General features: G+C 37.2%; 1 protein-coding gene across 1 annotated transcript; it reads left to right on the forward strand.

The window, feature by feature from the left end:
* The first annotated feature begins 2,445 nt into the window (after positions 1 to 2,445).
* On the forward strand, positions 2,446 to 3,900 carry LOC116145994 (exopolygalacturonase clone GBGA483-like). Its single transcript, XM_031431415.1, has 4 exons — positions 2,446 to 2,490; positions 2,633 to 2,941; positions 3,053 to 3,568; positions 3,670 to 3,900. The coding sequence occupies exons 1-4, from the start codon at positions 2,446 to 2,448 to the stop codon at positions 3,898 to 3,900; spliced, it is 1,101 nt and encodes a 366-aa protein (XP_031287275.1).
* Positions 3,901 to 12,559: the final 8,659 nt, after the last annotated feature.

Genomic DNA, 12,559 nt, shown 5'->3' on the forward strand with positions numbered 1-12,559 from the left:
TATGTATGACAACATGTGATACTTTGCTTATAGTAAACTACAACACATTGCCATTGTGTTCAATGAAACAAACATGAGAGGACTATGCAGTTGGCATGTCAGTGTCCCAAGTAAAGTTTGTAATAGCTAGTCTAAAGACCAAATATGCAAGTACTATTAAGAATGGAAAACTGTTGGGATTCATGCATTTTTGACATGGAAATAGTGTAAAAATGATGAACAAGATGATGGATGCAAGGTAGAAGACAAACATAACACATAAGCCCAAAAAATTTCAAGGTAAGGATGGAATATTACCTACTTCTTTGCTATTCAACACTTGAGTCTTCTTTCTTGGAGTCTTAGTTCTTCAAGTGAACTTGAAGAACCTCAAAATGTGATCCACACAAACCAAGGAAGAGAGAGCCGAGAGAGTGAGAGAGAAAATGAAAGAGTGATTTTGTTTCAATTCAATGAAAATTGTATAACTCTTGGTTTATTTACCATGGGCACAAAGTGTAATTTTAAATTGTCTTGGAAAGTCCTCAAACAATTTAAAATTAATCTTGGAAAAGAGCATTTATGTCAAGTCCTTGGTTTTGTGGTTAATGCATAATTAGCCCAAATTTTAATCACATTAAATATTCTAACTCTTTAGAATAAAACCAATGCACTTTTGCCCCCATTATTGAATCCGATTCAATAATAATATTTAATAAATCCTTATTACCCTTGGTTAGTGCTAGCTATCCCGGATAATCATTTCACACCAATACATTAATTCAGATGCAACTGTTTATGTTCGAACATCATTAATCCGATTAATGATATGTATTACTCTCTCCTTGAGCTTGGTTTTATGTGTGACCATTTTGGTTCACTGTGATCTAGCCGTGTGCCCAATATCAGATTCTGATATGTACTGTTATAACTCTTTATAATCGAAACTCCTACTGATTATGTTAGATGTCTAGCAATGTTCCATAACCCCTAAACCACATGAAGTGTAAACTCCAATGAACCTATTATGATCGTACGCACCATGTAGTAAAATCCCTATGTTATCTAATCCTGATTAAGAATGGTTCATGGTATGTCAAAACCCTTAACTTAATCTTTAATCGAATTGTCAATCAATACAATGGAACTTGTCAGCATGAAACTACTTTTCATCTGACATTTATTATAATCTAGCCAGAGATTTACCTTTTCCAATGTTTATTGACATTCGTCTAGAAACTTGAGATTGGACTATTTTGGCTTAACATATCACATCTTGACATCACTTGTCATCGCACATGAATAACATATGACTAAACCGGCTTATTACACAAGACATGACTAGTCTCATGCTTATACACTATATGAACCATATGCATCCTATGTTGAATCCAACCATGATGTCTCAAGTCTACGGATCAGTGGTACACTAACACGATCCTACGATGCATCATTGACCACGTCCATGTGATACATTGTAATCGGTCGCATTCGATAAACAGTTCATTAACTATTTATCCATGCTAATGCCTTAATGAAATACCTCTTAAAATCACCCACACTAAAACCATCACATGATATTCAATGGAGACATTCAACACGCATACTATGCAATGTTATTGCCCAATTAACATTACATGTGTAGGGAATTCTTCGTTAATTTGATCTCCTGAAGATCCGTGTCATCCGAACATTTCACATGCAATATTAAATATAATATAAATAAAGCGGTAAAATCAACATGTGAAATAAGAACACTTTCTTTTATTCATAATACATTTACAAAATATAATGTCCTGAAACTGACAACATGATTGGTTCCTAGGGCATACATTAACAAAAACTAGAAGCTTAACTATTTTCTAAATGTTTATAGAGTTAGCGTTTGCAATTAAATGAAAATTTTGTATGATGAGTTTGTAAGGAGACCAATGACAATTACCTCCGTAATATTTTACTTCTTTCCTCAATTTGACAACCAAATAAAAATGACAGTGACATTTTTTTTTTTATTATTTGAAGTATGCTGTTTCTTTAAATAAAAAAAAAAACTCTTTTTTTTCCTATTTCTATATAGTAGCTTCCTTATCCCCAGGCGTCAGCAACCATAAGCCTTATTTATATAAGGAAGTTACTCTAACTTATTAGCGGCCACTGTATTAAGTTACTCTTAAAATCATGCTAGATAAATACGGGCCAATAATTCTACTTAAAACCTAAAAATATACTGAGTGGGAGTTAGAGGAGAACCAATGGAGACAGAGTGCTATCGAAAATGTATAAATACCTCTTAAACCATAAACAAAGTGAAGCATACTAATTAATTATTAAAATTCACTCCATCAAGCTATATAATTATCGCCTCAGATGGGTTTCAATTTCTACTCTCAACAAGTATTTTCTATCCTAATTGTGTTTATTTTGTCTAGAAATGTTCATGCAATAAATGAATCGGTTTTCAATGTAATGGATTTCGGCGCCGCAGCAGATGGCGAGAACGATGACAGCAAGGTTAGGAAAATTTCAAATAACTGTTTTCTTTTGTTTTCTTTCTTCCTTTTCTTTAATTATGCTTTACTGCTTATTATACTAGGCTTGACAGAACTCACAGTCTTTTCGTATATGCAATATTAACTATTACGTTGACTATCAGGCTTTTATTACTGCTTGGAAAAAAGCTTGTGACTGGAATGGCAACAGCGAGGTATTTGTTCCACAAGGAAAATACTTGGTCAATTCAGTGGTGTTTAAAGGTCCATGCAAAGGTCCGATTTCATTCATAGTGAAGGGATTTGTGAAGGCTCCTGTTGACGTATCAACGTTTGTTGATAAGGAAAGTTGGATTACCTTTGAACGTCTCAGCAACTTCACCCTCGCTGGAGGTGGAATTTTCCACGGCCAAGGACAAATTGCATGGCAACAAAATGATTGCCAGAAAAACTCCAAGTGCCAGATTCCTACCGTGAGTACTTTTTTCAATAATATGCCTTACATTTTAATCTGACATCGCCTCTTAATAACTGAAACACAAGATTTGGTTAATTAGTTGCTTATTTGCTTTGCCTTTCGACAGTCTTTGCGATTCAACTTCCTCAACGACTCAACAATTAAAGAAATAAAATCTGTTGATAGCAAGAAAGTTCATATCAACGTTTTTGCCTGCTACAACTTGAAGCTAAAATCTATTAATATCTCGGCACCTGGTGACAGTCCCAACACTGATGGAATTCATATCGGGTCATCAAAAGGGATTGAGATCTATGATTCAGTGATAGGTACTGGTGATGATTGTGTCTCTCTGAGTCCCGGAAGTGAAAGCATTCTAGTCTCCAATGTTTTTTGTGGACCAGGACATGGGATTAGTGTTGGTAGTGTTGGAAGGACTCCAAATGAGAAAGCTATTTCAGGTTTGACGGTGAGAAATTGCACCTTCACGGGCACTGATAATGGTGTAAGAATCAAGACATGGCCTGATTCTTATGAGGGCGTACTTTCCAATTTCACGTTTGAAGACATTGTCATGAATAATGTGCAAAACCCCATTGTTATTGATCAAGAATACTGCCCGTATAAGGCTTGTAACAAGAAGGTATATAAACACAATACTAATTGGTTTGTTATTGATTCTTTAAGTTGTAATGTAACCAGACAATTGTTTGCTAACTTGGTGCTTGTTATCAATTTGTATAGGTTCCTTCAAAAGTGAAGATCAGCAATGTGAAATACAACAACATTCGTGGCACTTCCTCCTCCAAGGTTGCAATTAATCTTCTCTGCAGCAAATTGAATCCATGCCAAAATGTGGAGATTGATGATATCAACTTGGTTTACAATGACGCTAAAGCAGCTCCGGCGACATCTTCTTGTTCAAACGTCCAGGCAATCCTCAAAGGAAATCATATCCCAATCACTTGTGTCTAGGACTGTATATCTATATTTGTATCATAATTGTTGAAGGCACTCTATAAAATGAGATTAGTCAATTCGTTATTGTGAATCTACAACTTTATAAAATTATACATTTAATTCACAGCCGACCACATATTTTCTTTTCCTTTTTTTTTTTTTTTTTTTTTTTTCCTGTTTCAAAGTTAGGGAAGTGGATGAAGTTTTTTTAAATACATATACTGAATAGACCTTTATAACATGAGCCTGCTTTAGAAAATAATTTTTTACCCTAAAACTGAGCTAAAATTTCTAAAACTATGTCCCAGGGGAACATATATATTTTTATAAATTTCTAGACTTAACTTGATATTATGAGTTTCTTTTTCAAGTAAAAAGCTATAAAAAAATCTAAAAAAAAAAATTGTTTTACCCTAAGTTTTAGGATCATATCATTAGGGATTATCCATGAAGTCAACCTCTTTGTATGTGGCATTTGTAAACAGCTCTGACAATGCCTTATGATAATAATAAATAAAAAAGATAGGAAAAACGAAAATCATTTGAGAAGACAACGAGATGAGATTTTAGGCATTTTTGGATCCCAAAAGAAAAGCAACTGCGGTCAAGCTCGAAAGTATTTGGAATGATACAGGACAGATCGTTCAATTTGAACCCTTTACTATTCCTTCTTTCAACAGAATATGGCTTACCATGGTTATTACCGAAATCAGTGCTAAAATGGTTAATGGGTGGGTGTCACTCCAAAAATAAACTTCATTATGATCAAAGAAGTGATATTGACAGTACACGTATAATTGGCTGCAATCTGAATCTAAATCAGACCTATCTATGATTAAGTCTAACACCCTTGTTTAATATTGATGAGCTTGTTGATAAAGTCATCTATTGTGGGAGCGACACGTAGAGCAAGTCTAGTCGTCACATTTTGGTATGGTGTATGGACAAGTGGCGCAAATCTGAAAGTCGAAAAGTCTGCACGACAATAAAGAAATAAGGGTTTAAGTGAGAATAAAATATAATTATTATTTTTTTATGGTGGAGGATTAATTGGTTAATTTTTTTTATTTTTTATTTTTTTGTTACAGTGGAGTTTTTTAACGTAAATTATTGCTAATAAAAAACATATAAAAATAATTTATTTGACAATAATAAAGTACACAACCATGAATGATCTATGATTTTTTCCTTTGAAATTTTTTCAATCTAAAATTTATATTTAATTTCCTTCAACATTTTATAAACATAAATATTTTGGAGTTGACACTCATCACGTTTGCCATATTCAACTCAAAGGCATATAGAATTATAAACATAAATGTTTTCACTTAATAAAAGTAGTTTTCTTTTTCTTTTAAATAATTGATTTTTTTTTATTTTTCAAGAGTTAGATGAGATGTGTTTTGCTAATAACGCATAAGTAATCCAGCTAATAATCCTGATTTTTTTTTTTAAAAAAAAATACTTTAATGCTTGTTTAATTTTGTCCCTATAAATTTGAGTAGATCATAAATTTTACATTTAATTTCCTCCACCGTGATTGTAACTAATAAAACATTTAGTCAAATAATTGATAGAGGATTTAGCATGGCCCATAAATGAACAAATGTTTATGTTTTAATATCATTAAATAGTTTTTTTTATACATATAATAACATCTATTTATTTATTTAAAAGTGAAGTTATTGGTATTTATTTATTTATTAGTTTCCCTAAGCCCCCAATACCTATTTTAGTAAAAATAGAATCATATTTGTGTAGGCTTACAATGAATTAGAAGATTGAGTGAGTGAGGCTATTTTTAAGTACTTTTAGAAAAACAGAGCAATAATGAGGAAATCTAACATCCAAGATCTCTCTATATGTTAATAAATTAATATAAGTAAATATAAATTTAAGCAAATATTTGTATTTGTTTAGTGAAATATTTTTCTTCAATTAAATTCTGGGAAAACTTGAAATCTCAATGATAAATTTAAGCAAATAATCTGAATGTTAAATGAATTATTAATATTATATCTCTATGAAATGAACTATAAGTAAACCCAGTTAATAATAAAGGTATAAGAAAATAAAGTGATAATAAAGATACAAACAATATGAATTATTTGATAAATCTAATCTACATGGTACAAATTCAAGGTGATATCATAATTCATAGGTAGGATTTATCAAAAAAAAAATTGTAAAATTGATATTAATATTAATTTTTAATAATTTAAAATTAAATTATAACGTTGCAAAATTTTATTAAATTGTAGTGATATTAACATATATATTCGGGTTTTTCTGTATATCTCAAGAAGGCCAGAATTTTGATGAGCAACATCTAATAAAAAATCAAAGTAACCACAAGTTTTTATCAAAGAGTTAGATGAATTATTTTAGTTCTTGGGTGCTGCCATCTATTGGATTTGGATGGAAAGAAACAATAAAGTGTTTGGTGGGGAGTACAAGGATGCTATCACTATTTTTAACATGATTAAGTTAATTGTGAGGGATAGTAGAGCTATGCAAAACCAGATACCCTAATCAATTTTGCAATTTTCTGACCTAATCCAAATATTTGGGTACTCTATAAGTGTATTTGGTAATCGAACTGGTTTTCAAGATGCCCGAAAATTCAGAGTAAATTTTCAGTCCGGTTAACGAAAACCTGGTTTTTGAACTGAATTTGCTGCTTCAAAGTGCCTTCAATCTTTACCTTGCGGAATTCCTTCCACTTCCAAACTTAATGTGTTTCTTTAAAAGGATTGAGCCAATCACTACATGATTAACACTATCAAATAATAATTCAGAAATACAATTGGATGTATGTTTATACCAATATAATTGGTAAAGACAACCATGTGATTGCATAAATACATCATAATCTACTTCCTAAAATTAATTAGTTATGGTGATGAATAATTAATAAATATAAAAACTGTATAAGAGGTAATTAGCGTGAAAGAGGTTGCAGCATCAAAATGTGGGAGTTGTTTTCCTAGGTAGTGGAGGGATATGAAAGTGGGTTCACATCTGTGTTTGCCTGGCCCAATTGCAGAAATAATGATGAAATCGGTTGATGAAAACGACAATTAAAAAGTAAAAAATGCTATCAAAATCGAAATCGAAATCGAATTGACCTTGCTAGGGACTTTAGTTGCCTAATCTATTCAATAAGTGCCAAACAAAAGCAAGAAGCGAACGAAACTTCGCCTATTGCCGCAATTTTCTATTATCTCTTATTAAAAATAAAAGAAACATAGAAAAGACAGTGAACCATAAAAATGCCCATTATTCTTTCCACACTTTCCCACCAAACAAACGTACCAAAACACACAGAGAGAGCAAATGAAACCTCGGATATACTGAAGAAAGAAAGAAGAGATATGAATCACTTACGAGATGAAGATTTATATATAGAGATGAAAGAAATAAGTTCACTGGAGAAGATTAGAAGAAGATGCGAACTGGAGAAAGAAATTTGCTTTTGTTCTTAGGGTAAATCGATTTGGGGGTTTTAGCTTTTAGGTTTTTTTTTTTTTTTTTTTAATTAAACCGAGTTTCGGATACCCAATTTAGTTTTTTAAATAGACCCGGTGCCCGAACCAAAAATTCGGGTGCTAATAAAACTACCCCGAATCTGACTTGAATTTTCAGTACCCGAAAAATTCAATTCGATTCGGTTACCATGTTCGTTTCGGGTTACGAGTAATTTTGCACACCCCTAAGGGATAGAGCTATGGATCTAAGAAAGATCAAGAGATCCACAACTAATAGGAGTCTTGCTCACGTTTGGGGGGTTTGTTGTCCATTTTTAAAGGGTGGGGGTTGGGTTGGCTTTGTCTTGGTAATGGTGATTAGTCTGTTGTTTAGGTGGTTGATTACCAAGAAAAAATGATATTGATTATGAAAAATATAATTACCTAAACCCAAATAAAAATAGTCTTAATTATATATATTAAAGATTTTATCCCAAAGGAAAGGACAAGCAACAAACACAATATGCAACTTTCAAAGCCCTTTATACTACTAAAATATATTAATTTCCTCCAATATTTACCAACCAAACATGTCTTTAAAATTTAGATTCCTCGCAAGCTTATATTTTATATATTTGTTATAACATAATATAATAATAATAATAAAAAAGCATTCTACGTGAAGATTTTGGGCTTTTATACTTTATCCGAAAGGCACCTTAATGGGCTCCAATGTCTAGATAGGAGACCATACATATTTGGGAAACCCATTTAAGAATAAAATTATATGAAGAGAGATCCTGTTAAATTTCACATCATATATTTTTATTTTAATTAATTATATTTTATATTTCACAAAATGGTTAATAAATTACATAAATAATTTTAAAAATTTAAACCATTAATTTTGGCCAATCAAGAGTATCAAAATCTTCTTAAGGTCTTGAAAAAACAAAATAAAAAATTTATCATAAGTTTTAAGTATTAAAAAAATAAATAAAAAATATTATTTACTATTATATTATTTGAAAGACTTCGAAGCAACCGGAGCGTTGATGTGTCTAAACAGTTTAAGTATTTAATCAAATTTAATGGAGTGAATAGTGCAAACGGGTAAGGTAGCCTCCAATATCTTAACTAAACCTTAAATAAAAAATAAAAATTATAGTAAGTCGGACTTTTCCCCAATGATGGCCGTCAAAAAAGGTTAAACTTTTCACTTTTGCTTTTGGTCGATGTGGTAAGAGAAAAATGTTATTTTATTTTCGTAAATCGGCTGCATGATTGGCCCCAGAGATCCGACAAAACAACTCTCTGTTACATCTCACATGGAAATTTCACTATGTTTCTCTATATATGTATTTGACTACGTCATTTATCACCGCCGTTCATCATATAGATCAGCAGAATGTGAACCGATGTGATCAGGTCACGTAAAAGATGGGATTTTCTACAATATAATGAAAATATTTTTTTTTTCTTCTCATTACAAAGTACTTTAATAAATAAACGAAAAAAAATTATAGTTTTAATAACCTAACATTACTGTGAAAAAAATCAGATCAAAGTGGATAAAAATTTGTTGATGTGTTTTTCGGCACCAACCAATTGTCACGTGGGTTTTGTTTTTGATGAATTAACGCACGTGTAATGGGTATATGAAATGAAATAAATGCTAGGAGAACTTTTAAGTGGTTCGGATGCTAAGGTAGCAAGTCCTACATCCACTGAGTTGTATTGATTTTAGTGTTGGTCAGGTCGCTAAAGCGGACTGACGTACAAAAAGTTATGAAAAGTAAGCTACTCTTCTCTTTTTACAAGTGAGAGAGTTGTTTTTTGGTAATGAATGAACCAACCCCTTAATGGTGAGGTTTTCTACTTTTATATCGAATGATGTCGTATCACAAATCTAGGGTTGGTGTGAGTAGGATATTATCTGACTTCACGTCCGTTTAACTTTTTCCAAGCTGACTTTGCATGACTCGTGCAGAGAAACGGACGCGTGTGAGCATGCTTATTTGAGGTTTGAAGTGCGTACATTGTCCTGACGGGGGCAGGTCACCAGTAATGTGACTCATCCTACGTCAGCCATTGTCTTCCCGGGTATAACAGAAGCCCCCTAGTTTTTAGGTTCGAGGAACGAGCCTTGGAAACTAAGTCACACTGGAGACTTGGTCGCTAAGACTGGATGGGACGAGCTCGCCTAAAGACTCGCAGCGAACACGGTCTCGCGCGACCTCGCGCGATCCCTTGCCCAAACGACCTGACAACTTATCTCAGCGACTGGCCTTGACGGACGCCTTAGTAGTTCAATGAATCTGTCCCTGCGCTGTCAGGCGCTTGCATGCGTTACAGCGCGTGTCAGACACATTAAATGCGCGGTATGATGACCCGACGCGTTTTGACAGTATTGACGTTTAAAGCGTTTGAAACTGACAGCCCTAACTGTGCATTTAATGCGACGTGGGTTGAAATGGCGCCCTTTTTACGGCATTTAATGCAACGTGGGGGCGCATTTAACGGAGGGAGAGGGAACTGCGTTTCGACCCCGAGGGTGGTAACCGTGTTTCGCTATCATATAAAAACTTGGCATTTTTTCAGATGAAGTCACCGAAATCTTTCGCTTTGAGTGACAAACTTTGGCAAACCAAGAATCACTTTTCTCCCGATCGACGCTTTTCAGGCAACCGGAACGAGTCTCGGCCTAGCTCCGTATACACCAAAGTAAGGTTATCTCTCTCTTTTTTTTTTTTTTTTTTTTTGGTTTGGTTTGGTCGAACCACGGCGTTGGGTTTTCCGGTGCTTCACCGGAGTTTCGGCGCCGTTCTCGGATCGAGCGTGGATGGCGGCTTGAATCACCTTAGGTTTTAAGTTTGTCCTGCTGCCGCACGGGACAAACACGAAGGCCCAAATGACCATGTCTCGATGTTGCAGACTGGAATGGAACCGTCAACATCCAGGACCGAGGGAGGAGGCAGTCGTCCTCGCGGGGAGCTCCTGAGGACGCAGCTCTCGACGTCTATTCGGTCTTACCTCCGAGGAATATACCAGAATAAAGCGGCAGTTCGATATCCGTAACGAGTGTTTCCTCGACTACTAGGCCGTCACGGCGCCCACCGACGGCCTGCCACGATCTCTGAGGAGATCTTCAAGGGTGGAGGGAGGATTCCTTCCATCCTTTCATAGGTCGGTCCTGGATCATTCGGTGAGCACCAATGCAGCTGACGCCAAAAGCGTATGTCATCGCCGTGCGATTGACATTGCGGCTGCGAGAACGGTTGGGGGAGCCGTCGGCGCTGGAGCTCGGTGTCGCTACTACCTGAAGAAGAGTAGGGACAAGGATTCTTATATTTGTCTCGGCGACCTAACATTGCTGCGGGGATACAAAGTATCCACGCAATGCGGGGGCTACGAGACAAAGTTTTTCTTTTTCTTATAACGGTCACCGCCTTCCAGGATCCAAGTAGGTTTTCTTTTGCTGGATTTGTTATGCTCGCACGATCGTTAGCTAACGACCTGTTTCTTATGTTAATAGAACGACCAGCCAAGATTTACTCGCCGACCCGAGCAGGCTCTTATCCTCGGGATACTAGACGAGGAACAGCGGGAGCGAGAGGAGCTGTGACGACCGCGAACCTGCGCGAAGTACGGTTTTTTCACCGACAAGGCATCATTGAAACCTTGGACGGTGAGTATGTGGTTAGTTTTGGTCGTGGTTTTAAATTCCTACTGACAAAGTTTAAATGCAGAGACCATGCGCCCAAAGGAGTCCGGGCAATCCCGCCGAGCGCCCTTTGTCTTCCCTCGATCAAGGAGGGAGAGGGAGAGGGAAAGGAGGTGAAGCGCTCGTGCCATTCTGCACAACCGCTGCGAACTTCGCGCCTTCGCAACCTCGCCCTGCACAAGAAGCGACCAGAACAGAACAGGTCGCTCAGCACCTCCTGGTCGCCCTAGGCGGAAGGCTCGGCCCAAAGGTCCAAAAGAGGGGAACAGGTCCAGGCCGAAGAATCTGAGACCGAATCCGAGGAGGAGCCCCTCAGGACGCGCCAAGAATCCAGGAGGTCGGGAAAGGAACCCCGGCGGGCGGCGGTGAATGGCGGACGGCGAAGGACGCGCCTGTTTGGATCGTTGGGGAGTCTGCCTGAGTACCTGCAGCCAATTGTATATGGCTTGCTCGAGAGCGAGCTATCGGAGTGTACAGCGAATTTGCAGACGCGGGCGACGACTGATGGCCACCTCGTTTCAGCATCGAGCAAGGTAAACCAGCTGTACCTTGATCTCCATTTTGTTTTATTTTTAACTCGCATACTACTCGCAGGGGTTGCTTGCGATGAGGATGTCCATGGAGAAGACGCGGGTGGGGGCCGCAAAGGGAACGAGCGACCTGGAGGGGAGGTCGCGAAACTGAAGCAGAACTTGGAGTCCGTTGAGGCGGGAAAGAACTCAAGCGTTTGAAGCAGCGATAGGTACCTGAACCAAAAGGCGCGTGCTCGCGAACAGTAGACTTCCGAAGGGCAGAGCTCGATCAGCGTGCCGAGGAAGTCAGAGAACTTAAAGGACGACCGCCAGGCTCTCTAGAGAGGTCGGAGAAAAGGACCAGAAACTTCAGTCGACCTTTGCACGGGCTCAGCGAGCTGAAGAGGATAGGCAGGTCTCCGAGCAGGAAAGGCAGCTCTTGAGGCCGAGCTCCAAGAGAGTCGAGCGAAGGGCGCTTCTCTGACTGAGGAAATGCAGAATCAGTCGGAGGAGTGGAAAGAAGGCTGCGGACTGGGCGATTGGGTGTATCTACACCCTGCGAGCAAGGAACCCAGATTTGGACATGTTCGCCCTCCGGAGGGTTGGCAGGCGACCTTGCGGATTATGGCCGAAGAGGACGACCAGGCTGCCGCGGCCGCCAGGGACCCGATCAGGCGGGTGGCTCTGGCTCAAAGGATCTCCCCCGACCAACCTTAGGCGTAATTAAATGTTTTGTTGTAATCGGTTTTTAGAATTTTGATTGTAAATGAAAATATCTTTTCAATTCCAGTTCGCTCCTTTCATATATTGTGCGTACAATTTACAATTTGCGATTTACATAATTGTTTACAAATGCGAACAGAACACATACGAACTGTTTTAAGCGAACAAGGTAATACTTTAAAAGGAAATTTACAAAAATGGTGAGTTGAGTTCAGGATTACTAGTACGGCCGGAGGTGTCGGCATTCC

Source organism: Pistacia vera, unplaced genomic scaffold (assembly GCF_008641045.1).
Source record: "Pistacia vera cultivar Batoury unplaced genomic scaffold, PisVer_v2 Contig1146, whole genome shotgun sequence".
NCBI classification, from domain to species: domain Eukaryota; kingdom Viridiplantae; phylum Streptophyta; class Magnoliopsida; order Sapindales; family Anacardiaceae; genus Pistacia; species Pistacia vera.

Excerpts from the sequence above, each read along its gene's own strand:
- LOC116145994 (XM_031431415.1), top strand. The coding sequence starts at position 2,446 with ATGGATTTCGGCGCCGCAGCAGATGGCGAGAACGATGACAGCAAG. Across the intron at positions 2,491-2,632 it reads GCGAGAACGATGACAGCAAG|GCTTTTATTACTGCTTGGAA; the intron begins GTTAGGAAAATT and ends GTTGACTATCAG. Across the intron at positions 3,569-3,669 it reads ATAAGGCTTGTAACAAGAAG|GTTCCTTCAAAAGTGAAGAT; the intron begins GTATATAAACAC and ends CAATTTGTATAG.